The following is a 25,289-nucleotide window of genomic DNA, read 5'->3' on the forward strand; positions in this document are numbered from 1 at the left end:
CTACTTTGGTTTGCGCAGTGTAATTCACATAATCAGTAAAAATATATTTTGCCTCCCCTTTTTTTAAGAAATCAGAAATCCTTCATGGCTACGCCACTGCCACATTTGAACCTGACTGTGTTAAACACACCACATACTCAAGAACATCAAACCAAATGCTTGGCTTACATTAATGTGTAATATAAAATCTGACCATGGAGTTGACTTTGGCGGAAAGCTGAAAGTGATTGCTGATAGGCTGTCCCAATCAGTGGCGCCTGCACAATCCAATCACGTTTGAGAGGGAAACAACAAATTGAGGGTTTCCGAGATTTTTCTTTACTTTTTTTTTTTTTTTACTCAGGTACTCACGGTTATGGATAGAAATGTATTGGAGTAAAGAGTACAATATTTGCCTCTCAAATGTACTTGAGTAAAGTCATGAGTACTCCCCAAAAATGATACTCGAGTAAAGTACAGATCCCTCAAAATTGTACTTAAGTACTGTACTCAAGTAAATGTACTCCGTTGCTGTCCGGCTCTGAGAATGGCCAACCTTTTTGAAGCTCTCGGCCGCTCTCAGCGCTTTCTCCGGGCCACTGTCAATCCCAAAATGCACTGCGTGAGCGTGAAGCTCGACTTCCATAGGAATGAATTGAAAACGCTCGCTCCGTGCCAGTGGACACGCACGGTTAATGTCAGACTGTACTGTACGCGTTATTAAACAGATTCAGGCAAGAAAATTGGTCTTGATTTTTACATAATCATCAAAGACATGTATGTTCACAGTGAGCTGCATTACACGTGGGATTGAAATGGCGACAACAAAGAAATCTCTAACATTAATTTTGGTCATGGGTCAAGAGAAGTCGACGGCCGTCGTAGGAGAAGTCACACCGCAGGACTGAGAGTCAATCCTTCTGACACCACCAGAATTTCGTTGGAGGTAAAATTTGATCGCAATGGTCATGAATCGGCTGTTGGTGAGCATGTCAAACTAACGATTAAAGACTTCTAGGATTTGCTAAATGTGTCTCAGACGGTCAAATCGTGGCTAAAATCGTACTGTGTGCACCCAGCTTAACTACTGACTAAAGACACACACACAAGAACAGACACGCACTCAACAAACATGCAGCTTCTGAAGACGAAGAAGCTGGCGACGTGCATTGCTGGATCCACTTTGAAGGGAAATTGTTTACTGACACAATGCAAAAGATCTACAGGCACTGAATTAAGCTTTGTTCTCTTTTGAATTTGTTGTGAAATGTGACCTGGACAAGTTTTAGGGGCTGTTTACACGACACCGCTTTCACGACACCGAACTATAGATGTAGTGCAGTTAAAGTTTGCTCTAATCCTCAACAGCTGCTGTCCTGTAATCCGGTTGGATTAAGTGCATGAAGTATTAGCAGTTCCTCAGAAACACGCACCGCCTCACAATAGTTATGGTGGAAAACTTTTCCAAATTCCAAATTGTGTCCATTATATGGTGTATTATGGTCATCTCAGCACCCGATTTAATATCTAAACGTGGAGAGATACCACAGACGATCAGGTCTTTCAGATCTGCTTAATACATTCAAGCAGCTCTAAAACGACTGATTCAACATAAAGATGAGTAAAATAGCAAAGAACTCCTGCTCGCAATGCAGTCTGTGGTCAGGTTTTCTGGCGGCGTCGTGTCTGAGGATTCTCTCGTGGTGTCAAAAATTCATTAATCATTTAATGGGATTATGCATAGGCGGAGAGAAGGGGAGGCGTTGGGAAGCAGGTGAGGTGCGTGTGGACCGAGCTCAGTACATGCTGCCGTACGGGGGTCACACAGCCCTCTGACCCGGCCCGAGGTCATGGTCACCAAGCTGGTGTGTTACCTGCAGCTCTGGTGAGTGCGCGGGCTTTTCCATTCTCTGAGGCCGCTGGGATCATTTAGAAAATGACGTGTTTGTGGCACAAAAAACTATTTAGATCTGTATTTACTGCACTCTAAGAAAAGTCTGTAAAAACAGGGCAGTGTGTTAATATGTTCCCCCTATTGATTTTTTACCAGTGTAACGCATGGCATGGTGTTGTGTTTTAGGGTCAAAGGAAATGTCTGTGAACTTAACACATATAGTCCTGACAGATAATTACCAGTACCTTTTCCATTTGTGTCTGTCAAATGCTGCTGGATTTTTCTCTTCACTAATGTCACTTTTTGTTAATCATGTTTGAGTCTCGTTGTGTTTGAATCAGCTGGTGTTTTAGTGGACGTATGAAGTCAGTTCTGCTCAAGAATCACATGAACCAGAAACATCACCCACTAACTAACCACAAACAAACACACAGTATTAACCGTCTTCATCTCCAACAAACACACAGCATTAACCGTCTTCATCTTCAACGCTATTGATTTAGCTGCATGTTCAAACCCGACAAACTTGATTGTTTTGATTATAAAGTGTGTTTTTGCATCTTTCTTTACAATAAGTGACGCTTGTTTTGACATAGGGCTATAGTTAAACTGCAAAGACATTCAGACAATTTTTAATACATCTACATATAATTACCAAAACCTTTTTCTTTACAGTAGTGGTTGTGTGGTTTATAAATAACTATGACTTCTTCCGGAAACTGTAAATACAATTGAATTGGTTGTCAAAATCATTGCAAACATTAATGCATTTAATGATGTTAATGAAATTTGATAACTACATCTACATTTTATAGAGAAAGTTTTAACTTCATGAAACGCATAGTGAACCGCACGTAAAGAGACGCTGATTGAAAAGCATGATAAACAGCAGCATGTGTGGAGCAGCTCCAGCACTGACGCCTCTGCTATTAACAGATAACCTTTCAGCCCATTCTTCAGCCGGCCTATCCATTTCACCCGCGCCGGTTCCTCCAGCAGAGCGTGAGATTTCTGTGGATTTCTGTTTCTTTTTGAGCCGTCCTCCTCGTGATCTGAATCTGCTGTATCTTTTGTGATGCCACGTGTTGCTCTGAGTTCGACTGTAAGCGGTTGTTATGGCCGTATCTAGGGAACGACTGCGTTGAAAATGGCACTTTCCACAAAAACGGTTGTTCGTCACAAACTGAATGACAGATACAGAAGTTATTATGAGTAAAATGATCCAAGGACAAATAGTTTTCTTTAAATAAAAAATAAATACTCAGAGCATTTGAAGCTGAGGTTTCCATGATGATGATGATGATGATGATGAAGCTGAATTTGAAGCTACAATCTGTAGAGCTCCTCAATGTGAACCACGACACTGAACTAATGCGTCTGACGCCAGTGATGGCTTCAGGGCTCGTGTCCGGCTCTTCTGTTTCACCACGAGGGTTAAGATGTGGACAGCCACAAATAAATGTTAGTAGCCTATTAAAAAGAATGATAAAGACTCAGAGATGATAAAAGTGACCTGTTACTCTCTAAAACTGACCATGTTGTGTCTTCTGACTGTTTTCCTGGAGCTCAAACAGTAGGCCTACGCCAAGGTCATGGGTTTGATTCCCAGGGAAAGCAAGAACTTATAAGAATGTAAAATGTGTACCTTGAAATGCAAATGCATAAATGTAAGTGTAGAAACGATTTCAGATAAGTAGGTGAACCGCTGTAAACGGTCAGAATGATGTGTTTATTGTGTGTGTGAAACAGAGAGAGGCTGAAGACGCAGGAGTGAGCTGTGAACACTAGAGGGCAGTATCACAACTGAAGAAGAAGAGCTCGACAAGCACTCTCAAACCTGCCATCAGCTCTGGGTTTATGTTTTCCCATCCTAAGTTATCTATCGCTGCGTCCCAATTCGCCTACTTATACTACGCCCTAAGAGTATGTACTTTTTTGTGAAGAAAAAGTACATACTTTTGAGTGTGTAGCAAAAGAGTAGGCAAGCTTTGGGACATACTACTTCCTCATCTTTAACGGACAGATCTGTCGCGTGCATCCTGTCACCGTAAACTGCCCTGTCAATCATCTCGTCACAGTTAAAATCCTCCATTCAATCTAATATAATTTCTTACCATTTCGGAGAGAAATGTTGCACGTTGATCTGCCAGTCATGGGTCTTTCATGTGGACGTAACACTCTCCTTTGCAATTTGAATGTAGCTAATGATGCATTTAAAAGTTAATGGCTAAACGTATAAAGTTCACAATGCTGCTGCAGTATGCCCATAAAATCTAGCCACATTGAATAAATACATTTTCGTCAGGTTAAATACTGATAATTAATCACTCAAACCCCTTTATCTAAATCTCTCTACATAACCGTCGGACTCGCGTGTCCTCCATGTCTGTAGTTTTTGAACACTTTTCACTCGTGTTTGTAGTTCTAACAGAATCCTCGTCCAACGCGCGATGGGTTGTGGGCAATATCAGCCGTTAAAGCCAGTGCACACTGAGTCCGAAATTTGCATCCGAAATTTTCGCACATATGACCTCACGATATGTCAATCACGCTTGCACACTGCCTCCGAAACTTTCGTCCGTCATAAAAAAAATCTAATCGGGTTCGATTTTCTGCGTTTTTCGCATCCGTAGCAAGCAGTTTGAATGGAGTTTGAATGGTGTTTTGACAATTCAGAGCCAACGAATCACGAATACGAAAAAACGCGTACGAAAATGTCGGACTCTGTGTGTAATGGCCTTTAGAGTGCGCAACGATCTGCACTTCGGATTCTGACCGGATATAATAGACCATCCGGGTCTCTTTGGAACACTAATTTCAACATACTACGATTTGGGACGTACTAATTCTATTTTCGAATGCTATGACGGATAGTATGCGAATTGGGACGCAGAGTAAGCAGCTGATAGATTGACTTCCTGAAGATTGTAAATGCTGGTGTTATGGTCAAAATATTGCCCTGTGTTCAAGTTGTCCAAGATGTCAACTGAAGAACACTCTAAACAATGCTGGGTTGTTTTAACCCAAATTTGGGTCAAATATGGACAAACCCAAATGTTGGGTTAAAAATGTAATTTAAAATTTTAACCCAACTTCAACTTTCACAATTTTTTTATTACGTTTTTAACCCAACATTTGGGTTTGTCCATATTTGACCCAAATTTGGGTTGAAACAACCCAGCATTTTTTAGAGTGAAAACACCAAAAACTCAAAAAAAAAGAAAAAAAGACCTATGCGTTAGCCAAAATAATCCAAATATGTGAAAAGTTGCACAAAAAAGCATGCATGATAAAGGTGAAAAAAGACAACAAAAAAGCAAATGCGAGATTTGGGTCTCAAAATTTGTCATCAATGACAAACCCCTAAACCTCAGTGCTAAACTTTGAAACATAGCGGTTCTATGTTCTATGAATATGCAAATGAGCCCCGCCTCCACTCACTCACTCAGCTCAGAGATCCACTGGTTGACGATCACACGTTGATCTGATTGGTTACAAGGTCGTTTGTGACGTCAGAAACACCAGCGATTTCACACCCACACCGTGTTTTTGAGACTGTCTTTGGTTCACTGCAGTTTTAAGCAGAAAATACTCAGCAATGCTGTCGACTTATGAATTTACACATGGTTAAAGCATATTAAAAACACCACATAGACACATAAACAACATTAAAAGCTGGATTTCACCACAGGGGGACTCATTTTGCATACATTATGGAAATGTTACTTTTGAATGTTCTGAAACAAGAAGTAACATTTAAATGTAAGATGAAAATGATAAACATTTGAGAAAAAAGGCTCCATTAACAATGTATACATAGGCTAATATTTTTAGAACATTAAGGCCAGATAACTTTGAAATGAAACGGTCTAATTGACGTTAAAGGTAGGTGTTTTTAGCACTTCATTAACAGACGAAAAGTAAGTTCCTCACCTCTGACCATACACAATTTGGACAAAGCAACTTTTTTATTTTTACTTTAACCAGTAACACATAACCCATAACACATGTGTTGCAGAAATGACACCATTTACCTAAGGCAGTTGATGCTTAATTATTAATTAGTCAATATTTTGATTGTGTCACTAACACACCATGCATGTTTGTCTTCAAAAACCTCTAAAAACATTTAAATGTGTTATTTTAAATACACAACACAATGATAATACCACATGAGACAATGCAAAATCCATGTTTGTGTTTTCTGCCGTTCTCATTAATATTGTGTAATATTGTGTATCGGTCTGATAACAGATCAGCTATGAAAACAAACATGTGCTTCTGTTTTGACTGGCCCGTATGCACTCACACATGACTTGCAGACGCTCATGCTGAATAAACAGCTCTGATGATGGCAATGGAAACGTGTGATTGTGTTCTGAAGTGAACTGAATAAATAATGTTCTCCAGTGTACCTGTGTTCCTCCACTCTGAGCTCGGCCCAAACACAGCCATCAGTCAAAACACAATGTATTCAGACACCTCCAACATTTCTCACATTATCACAGTTTAGTCGCTATAGTTTAGAAAATGGTAATAAAACATGAGCAGAACTCAGAGTTCTCAGATCAGTTGATATTTCACTGGTTTTGTCCGTCCTTCTGTTAGACTCTCACACATGAAGTATGTTGAATATCTGTCAGCTGTTAAATTTAACTACACAATTAGATAATACCAGTTTAGCTAAATTACCAAGCAATGCTTAATTTTGTTCAGTCTGTGGTGTAAAAATGTGCATTAGCAATTAAAGGAAATACACTTCAGCAAAACATAGTCAAGTCAAAGTGTCTGAATCATTTTTGGTCCCAAATTTTTAGTTACTGGTAGTCACTGTATGAAGAACTTTTGGGTGTAATATGTCACAGTTTACTTTATTTTGCTCTCCTCACTTACATAAATGAACTATAGTGTCCTGCACACACTAATAAAACATATCAAAAATGATATCTGGTGTCTGAATAATGTTTGGTTTGAGTGTATATGAACCTCACCGTGGGCCGCTTCTCAGGAAGGACCATTGTTGTTGACACACATAAGGCAAATTACAGGCAAATGGAACAAAACGAGTACATGTCTCAGCTTTAGGCTTATATTGGGTCACCGAATCTTCTGATAGGCTCTGCTCTTTGTACAACAATGACATCAACAAAAGTATTTCTGACTGGAAGATCCCTAAACAGGTGTGCCTGAGATCGAAACCATTTTAAAGGGATAGTTCACCCAAAAATGAAAATGATCCCATGATTTACATGATTTACTCTCCCTCAAGCCATCCTAGGTGTATATGACTTTCTTCTTTCAGACGAACACAATCGGAGTTATACTAAAACATGTCCTGGCTCTTCCAAGCTTTATAATGGGAGTGAATGATACCTTAGATTTTGAAGCCCAAATAAGTGCATCCATCCATCATAAAAGTAAATCCATACGACTCCAGGGGGTTAATAAAGGCCTTCTGAAACAAAGCCTTGTGTTTGTGTCAGAAAAATATCCATATTTATCACTTTAAAAAACTATAATCTAATAAACTATAATAATAAGAGTTTGTTGCCCAGCTGTATTTGTTTAAACCGCGAGAGGCGTCGACTCTCACCTGAGCTTACGCTACTCCTAGATCATGTGTCGGGTCAGAGGTCACTCGTCATGCGTCGGGTCAGAGGTCACTCATCATGCGTCGGGTCAGAGGTCCCTCGTCAGGCGTCGGGTCAGAGGTCACTCGTCATACGTCGGGTCAGAGGTCACTCGTCATGCGTCGGGTCAGAGGTCACTCGTCATACGTCGGGTCAGAGGTCACTCGTCATACGTCGGGTCAGGCGTCATGCGTCGGGTCAGAGGTCACTCGTCAGGCGTCGGGTCAGAGGTCAGGCGTCATGCGTCGGGTCAGAGGTCACTCATCATGCGTCGGGTCAGAGGTCCCTCGTCATGCGTCGGGTCAGAGGTCACTCATCATGCGTCGGGTCAGAGGTCCCTCGTCAGGCGTCGGGTCAGAGGTCACTCGTCATGCGTCGGGTCAGAGGTCACTCATCATGCGTCGGGTCAGAGGTCACTCGTCATGCGTCGGGTCAGAGGTCACTCATCATGCGTCGGGTCAGAGGTCACTCGTCATGCGTCGGGTCAGAGGTCAGGCGTCATGCGTCGGGTCTGAGGTCACTCATCATGCGTCGGGTCAGAGGTCACTCATCATGCGTCGGGTCAGAGGTCAGGCGTCAAGCGTCGGGTCAGAGGTCACTCGTCATGCGTCGGGTCAGGCGTCATGCGTCGGGTCAGAGGTCACTCGTCAGGCGTCGGGTCAGAGGTCAGGCGTCATGCGTCGGGTCAGAGGTCACTCATCATGCGTCGGGTCAGAGGTCACTCATCATGCGTCGGGTCAGAGGTCAGGCGTCATGCGTCGGGTCAGAGGTCAGGCGTCATGCGTCGGGTCAGGCGTCATGCGTCGGGTCAGAGGTCACTCGTCAGGCGTCGGGTCAGAGGTCAGGCGTCATGCGTCGGGTCAGAGGTCACTCATCATGCGTCGGGTCAGAGGTCACTCATCATGCGTCGGGTCAGAGGTCAGGCGTCATGCGTCGGGTCAGAGGTCAGGCGTCATGCGTCGGGTCAGAGGTCACTCATCATGCGTCGGGTCAGAGGTCACTCGTCATGCGTCGGGTCAGAGGTCACTCATCATGAATCGGGTCAGAGGTCACTCGTCATGCGTCGGGTCAGAGGTCAGGCGTCATGCGTCGGGTCTGAGGTCACTCATCATGCGTCGGGTCAGAGGTCACTCGTCATGCGTCGGGTCAGAGGTCACTCGTCATGCGTCGGGTCAGAGGTCACTCATCATGCGTCGGGTCAGAGGTCACTCGTCATGCGTCGGGTCAGAGGTCACTCATCATGCGTCGGGTCAGGCGTCATGCGTCGGGTCAGAGGTCACTCGTCATGCGTCGGGTCAGAGGTCACTCGTCATGCGTCGGGTCAGAGGTCAGGCGTCAGGCGTCGGGTCAGAGGTCACTCGTCAGGCGTCTGGTTAGAGGTCACTCGTCAGGCGTCGGGTCAGGCGTGGGGTCAGAGGTCAGGCGTCATGTGTCGGGTCAGAGGTCACTCGTCATGCGTCGGGTCAGAGGTCAGGCGTCATGCGTCGGGTCTGAGGTCACTCATCATGCGTCGGGTCAGAGGTCACTCATCATGCGTCGGGTCAGAGGTCAGGCGTCATGCGTCGGGTCAGAGGTCACTCGTCATGCGTCGGGTCAGAGGTCAGGCGTCATGCGTCGGGTCAGAGGTCACTCATCATGCGTCGGGTCAGAGATCACTCGTCATGCGTCGGGTCAGAGGTCACTCATCATGCGTCGGGTCAGGCGTCATGCGGCGGGTCAGAGGTCACTCGTCAGGCGTCGGGTCAGGCGTCGGGTCAGAGGTCAGGCGTCATGTGTCGGGTCAGAGGTCAGGCGTCATGCGTCATGCGTCGGGTCAGAGGTCACTCATCATGCGTCGGGTCAAAGGTCACGCGTTTGGTCAGAGGTCACTCATCATACGTCGGGTCAGAGGTCACTCGTCATGCATGTAGTGGAAAGGGCAACGACGTCGTCCGTGAAAAAAAATATCACTGATCAGCTGAAGGATTTTTGGTCTCAACGTAGCTATATACATGACAGAATAATACACTAGGCTTTTAGGGCCGTGCAGAAACTTGTGAACGATGCTCGTACAGTTGTGCTGTCACCGTTTAGTGACGTCCTTGTATGTTCTGGGAAAACGTAAGTTGTCTGGAGAGTGTCGGTCACAGCGCCTTTTAATTGCTGTTTTTGACCCGGCAATTATTTATTTACAAATTAAAAACTGTGTACAGCCGTTACCGGAAGCCAGTGATTATAGTTTATAAAGTGATACATATAGATATTTTTCCTACAAAAACACAAGGCTTGGCTTCAGAAGGCCTTTATTAACCCCCTGGAGGTGTATGGATGGATTACTGTTATGATGGATGGATCGCTTTTTTGGGCTTCAAAATCTAAAGTAATATTCACTCCCATTATAAAGCTTGGAAGAGCCATTGTTTAATATAACTCTGATTGTGTTAGTCTGAAAGAAGAAAGTCACTAAGGCTAAGTCATGGGGTGATTTTCATTTTTGGGTGAACTATCCCTTTAAGTGACCATTTTGTCTCCAATGTCTGCAGAGTACAGCCTGCTATTATTTTCTAATTTATCTCATTTATAATTATAACAGTAGCGTACTGACAGAACATTGCTTTATTTAGAAGTTAAATTTCACATCAACCTGACTGATAGATATGAGGTGCCATTATTAATTAATGAAACCAAGGTAATTAAATTAATACACATCAGCTGAGATACGAGTTGAGGTAAATCACTGGGGATCAATAGATAGATGCCCTGTGCAACAGTATATAAACATGATTTAATCTCTGAGGGACTGACTGAAGTTTACGGTCTAATTTAAAATATTTAATCGTTTTTTTTTAGAGCAGCACATTATGAGTCTCGACTCCGCTGCATTTTCTCGTATCTTTTATGTGTAAATAAGTCATTAATATTCATGAGTCAAGCCTTCACCATAATAAACGGTAACAATGTCTGCATTTCAGCCAATCAGGTGGGTAAGCGTGACATAACTTGATTAATATTCATTAGACTAGTCTTCGCCACGCCAGGATTGGTCGTGTCGCCGCCCAGGGGGCGGAGCTACATGACTCTTATTATTCATGTTGTCAGGTGAGAGTCGAGCGGCCGCAGTTCGTCCGAAGTTACACCGAAACTTCCCTAATAATGTGGCACTGAAGATGAGTCGACAGCAGGACGAGCAGGGTGTCGTGTTAACCGCTTACACCAGCAACACTGAAGCCGTGCTGAGAGCAAAGGAAGAGCAAACGGAGTTTCTAGGAGCGAGGTGAGGAATCGCATGAACGCATTCATTTATTACCCAGAGCAGTGTGCACTATTTATGGCAACTGTATCCTAGGGCTGTGTCTCAAACCGAGTGAGGTGGGCGTCATATAACTTACGTGCGCCACCATGCTGCCTAGCTAGGCATTACACAGCCCTAGTGTTCAGCTCTGAAGATGGACAGAGCTTGTGCAGGTTTTGTGGAAGTGTGTTAAGCAGCTTCTGGTAACCTAATACTGCTGTTGAGTTGTGTTTGGTATATTCGTGTGGTCAGATCTACTTCAGCTTTTGAGGGATTGTGTAGGCTAGTATTTGGGAACTTGTTCTGTATATTGCTTAAAAAGGCAGGCTAGGTGATTTGTTCCAGATTTTGTTGTTGTTGTTATGCTGGTTGAAAGTCTCTTCAAATCCTGACAACAATCACTAAGTTTAGTGGTCTAAATGTGTGTGTGTGTGTGTGTGTGCATATATGGAAGGCATAGGACCATAAAATGTTCGTCCAATCATTGTATTCGGTCCGAATGCAGTGATACGATGTCCTACCTGCCTGTCAGCGTATGTATGTTCATACCTCCACGCACCTGCTCGCGCACACATCAGCGCCATCAGTGTGTTTCATGCTGTGCAGAGTTAGGGCCGTTCATTATTATTGTAATGTTATGTGCTTTGAGACATGAGGTATTTTAAAGGCACAATATGTAAGATTTTTGGATTAAAATATCCAAAAACCACTAGAACAGTGTTGATTTGTGTAGTAACATTATCCTAAATGTTTCCAAGAATGATTAAATCCAGAGAAATCAAGTTAAAAGCAATTTTAACCAGGACACGGACCGTGTCATTGCGTCGCCTATCAATGACATCAAACCTGTGTTACCCCCGATTTCCGGTTTTATTTAGTAGAAACCATGGAAACACCAAAGACGCTTTAATATTTTATGTTTTATTAGACAGGTAAGGAACTGTTTGGACAGATTAATCTCGATTTCTTGATCTACCATGAGTACCATGTTTTACCATGCCTAATATCGATCTAGCTCACTGCAGTGTGCATCAAGGGTCTCATAGTTGCCGCGTAGAAGCGAACGCACAGAGTAGCATTATGACTAGGGATGTCAACGATTAGCCTAATCGACGATCGATTAATTGTCGATAACACGTTTAATCGATAAACCTTATCGATCATCGATTAAGCAGGTTCATGCGCGTGCGTGCTGCTCAACCGCGAAACATGTAAGCGAGCGCGCCGGAGTTATGTTTGGGACTATTTTACACCTTCATCATGACTATAAGTTTGCGTGTGCATTCGCTGCCTTTTGTTTTGTGCAAATGTAAGTTGTAATAGTTTATTTTGTGTGTGCCTATCTATATCTGATTTATCTCATATTGGATGCATTTGGTTAAGAATTGACGCAGCGTGATCTTTAGCGCGCGCAGCTCAAATGGCAATGCACGACTAATAACGACTATTGGGACTGTCATATTACATAACATTATAAAGAGAACAATATTGTAATAAAACATTGTGAATTATTTGGGTTTAGTTGCCGTGTCGCGTTGTTCCAGGAAGAGCGCGTCCACAACATGAGTCATTCTGAATGGCACGTAACTTAGTTCAAGTTCACTTGTGCATTCACGTCATTTTGTGCAGATATAATTTGTAATATTATGTTTATTTTGTATATATCTGATTAATCTCATAGGATGCGTTTCTTTGAGTTAAATAACGTGCTAGCAAAGTGCTCAACGGTTAAGTTATTCATTCAGCGCGCGCCGCTCAAGCAGAATGCACGACTAATAACGAGGATTAATTTGGGACTGTCATATTACATAACATGAGAACACTATTTTATTAAATCGGTGTGAATTCATTGGGTTTAGTTGCCGTTTCCAGCGCGTTGTTCCAGGAAGAGCACGTACACAACAGTCACACATTCTGACAAGCGCATCTGAGGCGGCGTTGGTGACACGTTGTATTAGTCGTTATATTTGATTATTAAATATTTAATTTAATTATCAATCACATCGAAACATTTTACAATCCTACTAGCCCTTTATTTAGATTAAAACCATTCTCATTAATTTGGTGAGGAACATAGCGGTTTGAGCAGCATTTGCAGACGCTGTCATGCTGTTGGCCATATGCACTGCAGCAGACGCATATTGCAGTATTAAGGCTAACGATTAATTGATCGTTAATTTAAACGACGATCGATCATGGGAATTTGTGAAAATTGACATCCCTAATTATAACATAACTTTCAACACACTCAAATGTATCTCAACTGTTACCCCACATTTAACACAGTGTCATCAAGCTACACCTTTGTTTTGAATAAGCGACCTCTAGCGGTGAAAAATTTCAGTGTGCCTTTTAACGCCGTCTCTCATGACTCTTTGCAGACGCTTTCAAAGCTAGCTTGCTATTGCTAGCCGCTCTGAAAATTGCCTACCCTACCTTTAAACCAGCTTGTGTCGCACTCTGTTCTGTGTTTGCTGCATTTAAACCAGGCGTGCAGATTTAAATTCATCTTCTACACCCTTAATGTTGACACAATTGTCAGCGTAAAAAATTATACATTACTTCTTACACCATCAAGAAAACAACAACCAAATGAATTCTATTTTGTATTTTTACATTAATATTCTATTTATTAAAACATAGTATATTTCTATTTATTCAAAATAATAACTATAACAATACAGTAATATATATATATATATATATATATATATATATATATATATATTTACTAATGCTAAGAAACAACATAGCTGTTCCTTTTAATAGTCGACTCATTTTTGGATGAAAAGAGCTGGTAAACACTGCAGTTTCATGTGATGAACACAGACACCGAGATAAACCTTTGTTTTCACCAAACTGATCACTAAAAAACCCTCACACATCACATTTGCAAGTCATTTAAGTTTGACAAAGTGGCAAAGCGGTGAAATCAAGTGGGCGAGTTGTTTACTTAATGTTGATTAGTCTTAATAACACCATTATTTAGGCTATTAGGCCGGATTTATCACATGACTTTTAGTCCCCGGTCGCTCTAATCTTGGAGTTTATTAACTTAAAAAACTCTAAACTGATTATTTAAATTTTTTCCTGTTGACTTGTTGGGGTTTACTGTGTTCAATGACTAAACTTCAGCACGAAGTTCATGTTATTCTAGTGTGTGATGTCATTGATGTACGTATTATAACATATTTAAACCGCTTTAATGACCAACGATCAATTGTTCTTTATAATTGGCATCAGCCATGGAAAATCCCACACCAGTCGACCATTAAAGTCGGCATGAAACGGAAGTTGCGACCATCTTTTCTTCTCTATTGTGTCGTATATCGGCGTGAAATGGCTTCAGGAACAAGAGCAAATGTGGGCGGGGCTTGATTGTGTCCGTAGGGAATTGATTGGATGGTTGCGGTTTGCTATTGGTGGATCTGGTGTGATTGACAGGTTATAGCCCCGCCCTCGTCATCAGAGAAGAGAAGAGATGCTGCAAGAGGAAGATATTCTGATTCAAGATTACCAGGAACAGAAATTTAAAGTGATAATGCTGTGCACCGATAAATCATTTATAATAAACACTGCAAAATAAGTCCGTTTTGATTTCTTGGTGCCTTTAACAGAGCCTCTCTAAAGTAAAGTCCACTCTGCGAGGTGTGTGTGTGTGTGTGTGTGTGTGTGTGTGCTCCTCCTGCTGGAGCTGACGGGTGGTGAAACGGGATGCTGGCTGTTGTGTGTGTGTGTGTGTGTGTGTCCTCAGATGTACAGGTGTGTTCCTCGTTCAGCAGCTGCGAGCCCAACTCCCTGTGGGATCCTGTCGGCCGGAGCACAGCGGCCTGAGGAGAAGGTTTCTGTGTTCCTCGTGTGTGTGTGTGTGTGTGTGTGTGTGGCTCTGCTAACTGGCCTTTGGCTGTTTGCTCGGGCATCTGCTTTTTGCTGGTTGTTTGCAGACGGGCCTGTTGTTTAGATTCAGCATGTTTAAGAAAGAAGTTTCTATATTTGGATCTGTGTGGGAGAATAGTCCACCAGAAACAAAGGTCTGTTATATTCCAGCTCAAAATAAAATGAAAAAATTTATATTTTAACTATTTTGCACTGTTATCTTAAGAACGCATTATTGTAATTTATTTCCCTATCAAACTTTCATTGATTGATTTCATGCATCATTCTGCTGCGTTCGCTTATGTTAAAGGTGCTGTATGTATTTTTTGACCGTACTAAAGCATAAAAATACCATAATATGTTTGCAGATTTTAAGGAAACATGCTGAGTTCTCATACTCATCGAGACACTCTTCGAAGCGTGCGTTTCGTGGCAGAATGTCTGTTTTTGTTTTGGTCTGTGTGACTCCGCCCACTGCCAATTTACCCAATAGTGTTTCAACACCCCGGGTTGCCAGTTGGTGGAAAACACAGCATATTTCAGGCATGGACCGGGTCAGAGATCGCAGATTCTGCCCGACATTAAAGCCTCGGCATCTAAAAATCTCTCTGACCAGATGCATATTAAAACAAGGACCGTCGCGGACAGCCGAAGTGTACTTTCCACTGTCAACTGCACTCGCTCCTGTTGCTTGTCCTCAATCTGGCAACCCGCGTGAGCGTCGAGTCTGACACTGTGTCCTAACTACACGCGCGATAAAAGGAGTGTGTGTCCTAACCAGCCGCGACATCGCGCTGGAACAACAAACACAAACTGTGGCAATGATAATCTCAGGTGGTTTATGTGCTTTATTTAATGTTAAAAGCGTGTAATGTGACTTTGAATGTAATTTAGTGCTCCAGCTTTGTAGCTTTAAAAGCAACAACAGATAATTCACCTCAGATTTTGAAATTAAACAAATGGAAACAAGAACGTTCAAACTGTGAACAAACAAGACAAATATTGTTTTAGTAACTCAGTAGCCTATGTATTTTGAATAATGTTTAAATGGTGTAATATTTGTGAATTTGATTATGTAGCCTACCTGTCCATTTTCTTTCAAGATTACTCTCTGGTGCCGCGAGACTCCGCCCACACGCTGTTCTGATTGGCTGTGGGTTTTGATTGATTTTGACGCATCTCGCAGTCGCGTGTGGACAGACAAATTATTTGTCGCTGGAATCTTATCTCATCGCGTCTGGTTAGGACACGGCGTGAGGAGGAGCGGCAGGGAAACAACTCTCTCTCCAATGTTTTGAATTTGGTCGAACAGGACCCGGATCTCAGACTCCAATCATAAAAATGAAATTTACGGAATGGCGCAAAATTTGTATGAATAAATCAGACGTAGGGCTGAACACTTAATGAACTGGCGATATGGGCGAGTGTGTGTGTTAATATTAAAGACTGCTGTGTAAATCTGTGTCAGTTTGCTCTACTACACAAACTCAAACGTGTGTGAACTTCATCTCCAGAGCTGCTCTGAGAGTCACTGCAGCATTTCACCAATTCATCTGAGAAAACTATCGGCAGACTCACACACAAACTCTCAGCTCTTCACCGCAATACGCCAAAATAAAAGTTCAGAAAACTATCGGCAGACACACACACACACACACACAAACTCTCAGCTCTTCACCGCAACACGCCAAAATAAAAGTTCAGAAAACTATCGGCAGAAACACACACACACATACACACACACACACACACACACACACACACACACACACACACACACAAACTCTCAGCTCTTCACCGCAACACGCCAAAATAAAAGTTCAGAAAACTATCGGCAGACACACACACACACACACACACACAAACCCTCAGCTCTTCACCGCAACACGCCAAAATAAAAGTTCAGAAAACTATCGGCAGACACACACACACACACAAACACTCAGCTCTTCACCGCAACACGCCAAAATAAAAGTTCAGAAAACTATCAGCAGAAACACACACACACATACACACACACACACACACACACACACACACACACAAACCCTCAGCTCTTCACCGCAACACGCCAAAATAAAAGTTCAGAAAACTATCGGCAGACACACACACACACACACACACACAAACTCTCAGCTCTTCACCGCAACACGCCAAAATAAAAGTTCAGAAAACTATCAGCAGACACACACACACACACACACACACACACAAACACTCAGCTCTTCACCGCAATACGCCAAAATAAAAGTTCAGAAAACTATCAGCAGAAACACACACACACATACACACACACACACACACACACACACACACACACACACACACACACACACACACACACACACACACACACACACACACACACACACACACACACACCTCAGCTCTTCACCGCAACACGCCAAAATAAAAGTTCAGAAAACTATCGGCAGACACACACACACACACACACACACACACAAACTCTCAGCTCTTCACCGCAACACGCCAAAATAAAAGTTCAGAAAACTATCAGCAGAAACACACACACACATACACACACACACACACACACACACACACACACACACACACACAAACCCTCAGCTCTTCACCGCAACACGCCAAAATAAAAGTTCAGAAAACTATCAGCAGAAACACACACACACATACACACACACACACACACACACACACACACAAACACTCAGCTCTTCACCGCAACACGCCAAAATAAAAGTTCAGAAAACTATCAGCAGAAACACACACACACATACACTCTTAGCTGTCCATCGTGTTCGATGATGACACTTGCTCCAGGGGTGGGGGTGGGAGGGGGGTTGGGTTCAGCGACCTTGCCGCTGGTGCCACTTCTCGTGGGCGTAGAGTCCGATCCTTGAGCCGCACACTCGTCCGCAGATGGAGCAAGGGAAACCAGATGCCAGGGGGGTACCAGCCGCCCACTGGTGTCTCTTGATGCGCCTCTCGGATCGTCGGTCTTGGTTGTTTTGGTGTATTTGAGAGACTGCAGTGGCACAGGTGACCTGCCAGGCAGATCTGTCGAGTGCCAAAGATTCAAGCTGCGTAAGGGGGATGTTCGCTCGCTTTAGGATGACCCTGGTGTAGTCCTTAAAGCGCCGCTTTTGCCCTCCAGCGGACCGCTTTGCGCCCATTAGTTGACTGTAGAGGACTTGGCGGGGCAAGCGGTGTTCAGGCATACGTATGGTGTGCCCTATCCAGCGCAGATGTTTTTTGGCCACAGCTGCTTCCATACAGATTGAGCCAGTGTTGCTGAGGATGACTGTATGGGGGATTCGGTCTTCCCAGGACAAACTGAGGATCTTCTGTAGGCAGCGAATATGGAAGGCCTCCAAGGTGATGATGTGCTGGCGGTATGGGGTCCATGACTCTGCCCCATAAAGCAGAGTGGCAAGACATACCGCGTTGTAAACAGCGACCTTGGTACTGATCTTCAGGTTACGGTTTTCAAAAACCCTGCTGCGTAGGCGTCCAAAAGATGACGAGGCTTTATTTATCCGGGTGTGTATTTCTGTATCAAGTGAACAGCATGAGGACAGAGTGGAGCCGAGATAGGTGAAGTGGTCCACTGTTTTAAGTGGAACACCATTTATATGAAAACTGGGGGTTGTGAGGGCGGGGGTGGTGATATGGGACATGACCTCGGTTTTTTTAATGTTGACCTGTAGGCCAAAGGATTGGTACAGACGGGATATTGTGTTAAGGGCGTGCTGCATAGAGTCCGGACTGTGGGCTAAGACGGCACAGTCATCAGCGTACTGAAGCTCACAAATTTGGCGGGTCTTTGTCTTAGTGCGGGCCTGTAGCCGACGGATGTTGAAAAGGCTTCCGTCAAGTCGGTATTCCACATGGACACCGTCTTCACGTCCCATGACACGGTGGAAGAGGCAGGTGATGGCAGAGAGGAGGATGTTAAAGAGCACCGGAGCCAAGACACAGCCTTGCTTCACCCCAACGCTTACCTCGAAAGACTCTGACTGGAGTTCTCCCATAAGGACTCTGGCTTGCATCCCATCATGCAGCTGCTTTAGGATGCTGAGAAACTTGTGTGGTACCCCAAGTTTGGAGAGGTGTTTCCAGAGCAGTTCACGGTTGATGGTATCAAAAGCTTTGCTGAGGTCGATGAAGGCAACGTAAAGGTCTTTGTGATGTTCTCGGCTCTTCGCCAAAATAAAAGTTCAGAAAACTATCAGCAGAAACACACACACACATACACACACACACACACACACACACACACACACACACACACACACACACACACACACACACACACACACACACACACACACACACACACACACACACACACACACACACAAACCCTCAGCTCTTCACCGCAACACGCCAAAATAAAAGTTCAGAAAACTATCGGCAGACACACACACACACACACACACACACACACAAACACTCAGCTCTTCACCGCAACACGCCAAAATAAAAGTTCAGAAAACTATCGGCAGACACACACACACACACACACACACACACACACACAAACTCTCAGCTCTTCACCGCAACACGCCAAAATAAAAGTTCAGAAAACTATCAGCAGACACACACACACAAACCCTCAGCTCTTCACCGCAACACGCCAAAATAAAAGTTCAGAAAACTATCGGCAGACACACACACACACACACACACACACACAAACTCTCAGCTCTTCACCGCAACACGCCAAAATAAAAGTTCAGAAAACTATCGGCAGACACACACACACACACACACACACACACAAACTCTCAGCTCTTCACCGCAACACGCCAAAATAAAAGTTCAGAAAACTATCGGCAGACACACACACACCCTCAGCTCTTCACCGCAACACGCCAAAATAAAAGTTCAGAAAACTATCGGCAGACACACACACACACACACACACACACACACACACACACACACACACACACACACACACACACACACACACACACACACACACACACACACACACTCAAACCCTCAGCTCTTCACCGCAACACGCCAAAATAAAAGTTCAGAAAACTATCGGCAGACACACACACACAAACCCTCAGCTCTTCACTGCAACACGCCAAAATAAAAGTTCGGTTTAACTTGAAGAAATTGTGACACATATTAGTGTTGTACACTTTTCAAAGTAATAATAAGAATACAGTTTATGAAAACATGTTTTTAAGGAATACCCCACATTGCACACTTTTTTTTTGTCCAAAATTTTTCATTTGTTAATTTAATTTGATAACACTTTAAATAATGATTTCAATCGTTAAAGTGTTATGCATTAGTTTGATTACCACCATGTTTGATAATAAATTTGTATTAAATCATAAATAAACACAATCCAAAGAAATTAAAACAGAATTTCGGAATAAAACATTTAAAGTTTAAAGTCAAAGTTTCATGAATTCATTCGATAAAATTATTGCTATGCTTTTTGATTATTAAAATGTACATAAACCATTCAAATGGAATCCGCAAATTTTTTAATGGAAAACACTGAATTTGGAAAAAATAAAGCCGCCTCTGGGATCTCTGTGTGTGTGTGTGTGTGTGTGTGTGTGTGTGTGTGTGTGTGTGTGTACACTCATAATGGGGCTGAATTTAGGCATCTCTATGATGAAGGGGAAGTATCTGTAAAGGTGAACATGGATCATGGGAGTATCTCCGTGAGGAGCATGGAAGGGTGTGTGTTGGTTTTGTGTTGTTGTGTTTGATGGTTTAACCGGTGCTGACATGGTAAACATCGCTTGACTTTCCGTCCTGTGTGGCTGTAGCATTGCATAATGAATATTTCATTCACAGTGCGCTGCGTGCTTTGTGTGGGATGTCTGTGATGGGCGTTGGATGTTCAGATGTCTCTTTCACTACACACACACACACACACACACACACACACTAACTGTACAGAATCAACAAGCGCTATCGTAGCCTGGCCTTTATCGCTTTACCACAGATCTTCTGCTCCTCTATGTCTAGTTTGAGAAGTTCACTTCAACACAAATAAAGCTGACATTATGCGTGATGTGTGACATGGATGCTCTTATCATTCAATCTCAAAATGTTTTAAATCAAAATATATAATAATAATACATTTTATTTTCTATAGCGGCTTTAAAAGTAGCATCTCAAAACGCTTAATAAATTCCAATAAAACATACAATTATACAAACAATGCACTAATGAAAGTGGAATACAGACAAAGTAAAAAAAAAACAAAATAAATACATATTATCAAAAGTTCAACAATTAAATAGAAAAATATAATAATTTCAAAATAATCAGATAAAAGCGACCCTAAAAAATAAGCTTTAAGGGACGATCTCATTGACCTCATCAATTCTGCCATTGAGATTAGCTTTGAGCTCTTCCTGCAGGAAGCAAAGGAACAGAAGTAGGCCTGACACAGTTTCCACTCACGCTGAGACTTGTAAACTCTAGGAGAGATAGTTTAACACTGAGTTGATCAGCATTTGAAGTGCTGATGTGATAAACTATAACCTGAGCATCAGAACAGTGTAAAGGTCAATCTACACGGCCCGAATGCATCAGCGTTCGACTGTTGCTGTGTTTCCTCCGATCCCGACTCCTGAGCTTTTGAGCCGTTCCCATGGAGACGCCAGCAGTGAGTCCCGCAGGATCGGGAAGCACAGCTCCTAATCCACAGCCAGAGAGACTTCTCTCCCGAAGAGGAGTGTGAGACCTTCAGTGACTTCGCTCACGTTAAATGCAGATCTGTTTAGGATTTATTAAGTGTGGGTAAAATAAGGCCTAGTATAAGTTATAATCTTTTTCTTTATAAAAGAGACACAATGTAAATGTATTGTAATGAGGATTTCTCGTTTAATGAGAAACTGTAATTTAATTAGCTTTACACACGTGCATTAGTATTAGTACATGCATACTAAATATAAATATGAATATGAACACAAAACGACAACAGATGACCTGTTAAAAATAGATCACCAATGTAATACTAGTTCATTGCTTTGAAAACCATAACAGTGATTTTTGACACATTCATTTGAGTATATTGATACAAATTTCCTTATAACATAAAAAAAGATGAAAAATAACAAACTAAAATTGAAAATGTCACTTAATGGTTGAGGATTTACACCTGGCCACATTAAAGTGTCATATACTAATGTTAGGCCTAAATAAAAAGAGCACCTCATGGAAAACACAAAAATTAAAGTGGTAATTTTAACACAAGTCATTTTAACCTGCGTATGCAATATTTCTAGGGGTGTAACAATATATCGTGTCACAATATATCCCAATACATAACTGCAACAATATATCGTGGATACTGGATAGTGACACAAGCTGTATTGTGTAAATTACTGTGTGAGAAAAAATTCAAGTTTACACAGTTTTAGTGTCAGTACTACATTCAACTGCTATATATAATGTTGAATATAATGTATAATAATGCAATGTGGGAATATCTGTGTGTCCTGATAATGCCAAACGTCTGATGTTAGCAGTAAAAGTGGCCATTATTTTAAATATATCTAGTCAGTGACAGCACAAGCATGTTCATCTAAAATAACTCAGTGTTTTCATCTCCAGAATCATGGATATTGTTATTCTGGTGTCTGTATTGTCCTGTGCTTTGGGTTTCCAGCACTGAGTCCAAGCCTGTTCATTTACACACACTATGTAATACAAATCTAGCATTTTTAATCAACAGTATTTTTTTTTTTTATCCTTTTATCATATGTCTTGGAGTATCGTAATTACATCGCATCGTGAGTTCAGTATCGTGATCGAATCGTGACATGAGGGTATCGCTACACCCCTACAATATTGGTTTAAATAGAAAATAAAGTCATTTCCCTTTGAAATGCATCACGTTAAGCAAGTTCAGTGTGTTTCTCTTGAAACAGATCTCAGCAGTGTGACGTGAAAGCACACGTTTGAGCGCGCCACGGTCTCCAAGCAGCCGCATTCCTCCGCCACACTCCTGGGCATCATAGAAACAGCTTACACCCCCGCATTGCTTTCGGCCCTCGACTCGACCCTGACCAGCATCAGCCTGTCCGGCACTCGCACATCGCCGTGAGGACACACAATGTGTTCCTGTTTTGTCTGCTAGAGACTGCCTCTTTTGTTTGTCTATGCAAAACGAGAAACAATGTGACTCTTGACCCTTTTGTCCTCTTTCTCTTTCTTTATCTGCTGTGTTTCAGTCGTTTCCATCTGACCTTTAGCATGTAGAGTCCACACTCCCCCAGTTCCCCACGACACGAACACTTGTTAATAGCTAAACCATGAACGTCAGCGTTTATGACCCGAGGAAAGGTTGTTGATTTTCCCCCTTTTCATTTGAGTATCCGTGTATTTGCAATGAATGATTTAAGATGCCACTATTAGCTGCTTGTGTGTGACCGACTGCAATGCAAATCGCCTCAACCAACGTGACGAAGAAGGGTGGTTTGTTAAAGAGTAAATGTTTGATTTGTTCGGGCTGGCTGCTGTCTTCATATTAAAAACCCCATGAAGTCAGAAGTGTTAGTTGCTATATATATGCTAGTGTACTCTTAAATGTTGACTAAGCAGCTTTTAGCAGAGATTCTCAATGGAAATTTCTGGGAGTACAGACCAAAATCCAATCACATGCTCAATCAAACACTCGTTCTCCCATCAAATCATGTCCATCTCTCTGAAACTGACCAGGAACTAGCAGATCATGTTTCATGGCTGTGGTGTTATTTAAAAAATGGGCAAACCCTTTGATTCAAGAGTAAAGAAAAGTCGGCACACTGCCACTTCTGCTTCCAAGGAGTCAATTTATTGGACGTTTCGACCCGAAGGTCTTCGTCAGGTTGAGTTCAGTCTTAAAGCAGCCGTGACCCAGAAACTGAAGAGCTACTTTCTGCTTGATCACCGTTTTCCAGTGAAGCAAGAGCGACTGCCCCCATCACAACCTGAAATCTTTGGATCCGAGCCAGAAAACTGCTTGCCGACATCGAGTATCTCGGGTGTCCTCAGCAGAGTGCTGAGCTTTGAGCTTTTATTTATACCTCCATCCTGCGCGGGAACGAGCCGGCGTCTGAGAGGGCTCTCTGTGCCCGTCCTGCCCCAGAAACCAGGCAAACAATCAGCCTCACAATAGCATCTTTATTTCCTTGTTTTTGGGCCTTCCTGTCCTGATCCCGTTGGCAGGATAAGCAGCGGGAGCTCTTCATTCCTGCTGTGTCATGCATCCAAGGAGAAGAAAAGACTCAAAGCAGAGTCATATTCGGCACTTCTGTAGCATTTCCCCCCTGAAGTGCGCTAGTCAAGGTTTCTCGCACCAAAACGTCCGTTTCCACTGTCAATCTTCTTAGCATGAGTTTTCTCAGTGAATTTCGCCTCTAAAAGACTTCTCACTTTGGGGGGTTTCCACTGTGTACAGTACCTAGTACCTGGTACTTTTTTAGTACCACCTCAGTTGAGGTTCCAAGCGTGCCGTACCGATACTAACACTGCAGATCCCTGATTGGTCAGAGAGAATCGCCACTACCGGCGTCATTGGATTTGAGACGCGAGACACCAAACACGCTAGATTTAAATCGTCAGTAACAGCCGCCGCAGTATCAATTGTTCACACTAGTTTTTTAAAGGACTTGCTTTAAAGCTGCAGTCCGTAGCTTTTTTTGGGTTAAAAATGATCCAAAATACATATTTGAGAAAATACACAACCAGCCAGTGTTCAAAACACTCTGCTTGCCGTAGCTCGATTCAAAGCGGTAAGCTTGTGATAATGTTTTTAACTCCAGTGGTACTGGTGGATTTCAGCGGGAGATTCAAGCATATCTTTGAGTCATTACGTCACATCTGCACACACACATCTGCACACACACATCTGTACACACACATCTGTACACACACATCTGTACACATAAAGAAGAGTCTCGGCTAGTAGACTATATTGCGTGTGAGGATGTTGGAGGTGGAGATTTATAGCCTTTTCTCACAGCACTTGATATAATTAAACTTATCAATTTGATGGCGGATCCAGAAAGGTTCAAACGACAATCACCAGTGACAACAGATTCACCCGCTGTAAAATGCAAAAGACTTTGTTCGGACTTTGGAGCGGCTACAGAAAAAAAGAGACTGGAACCGGCCCATGCGAAAACAAGGATACACATTGGAAGGACATTACATGTAGTCACGCAATGCTGACGTTGTTAACATTAACAATTTGAGAACAAAGTATAATTTGCACCAGGGCTGTCAATCTTCCTCTATAATACTATTCGAATTCCATTCCTTATTTTATTTAATATTCGAATAATATTCGAATATTAAATGCTCAAATTCATCCTATTATTAATATTTACGACATTACTCAGGCTTATGGATCGCCAATGCCACTATAGCATGTGGTTGTTGTTACACGTTCTGTCCACTAGAGGGACATCTAACATTACAATAAACATTTTATTCATGCTGAATATGGTTGAAGCGCTACCGATGGTTTTCGGCTAATATCTCCGCTAAAACACCACCAAAAATTCTGAAACTTATATCGTTCGACTAGACGGTTCCAACGAGTTTGGTGCTCGCCGAATCCGTTGAGTTTTCACCGAGATATTTGCGCTTCACGGGCGCTTTTTTACGTTGTTAAACATTTACCATT

At 42.6% G+C, this 25,289-nt stretch overlaps 1 protein-coding gene across 3 annotated transcripts in view; it reads left to right on the top strand.

Moving 5' to 3' along the window:
* The first annotated feature begins 1,804 nt into the window (after window positions 1–1,804).
* Window positions 1,805–25,289, top strand: part of arhgap18 (Rho GTPase activating protein 18) — a 54,168-nt gene continuing 30,683 nt past the window's right edge. The window contains exons 1-2 of one of the 3 annotated variants that reach the window (XM_056260544.1): window positions 10,562–10,756; window positions 14,529–14,615. In XM_056260544.1, the coding sequence (XP_056116519.1) occupies window positions 10,572–10,756; window positions 14,529–14,615 (272 nt within the window). In that variant the 5' untranslated portion in view covers window positions 10,562–10,571. Of the gene's footprint in view, window positions 1,865–10,561; window positions 10,757–14,528; window positions 14,616–25,289 lie in introns of those variants that run through there. The other 2 variants (XM_056261318.1, XM_056260619.1) reach the window with 2 other exon arrangements.

The sequence above is a fragment of the Rhinichthys klamathensis genome, unplaced genomic scaffold (assembly GCF_029890125.1).
Source record: "Rhinichthys klamathensis goyatoka isolate OS25496 unplaced genomic scaffold, OSU_Roscu_1.1 h1tg000001l_1, whole genome shotgun sequence".
Classification (NCBI taxonomy): Eukaryota; Metazoa; Chordata; class Actinopteri; order Cypriniformes; family Leuciscidae; genus Rhinichthys; species Rhinichthys klamathensis.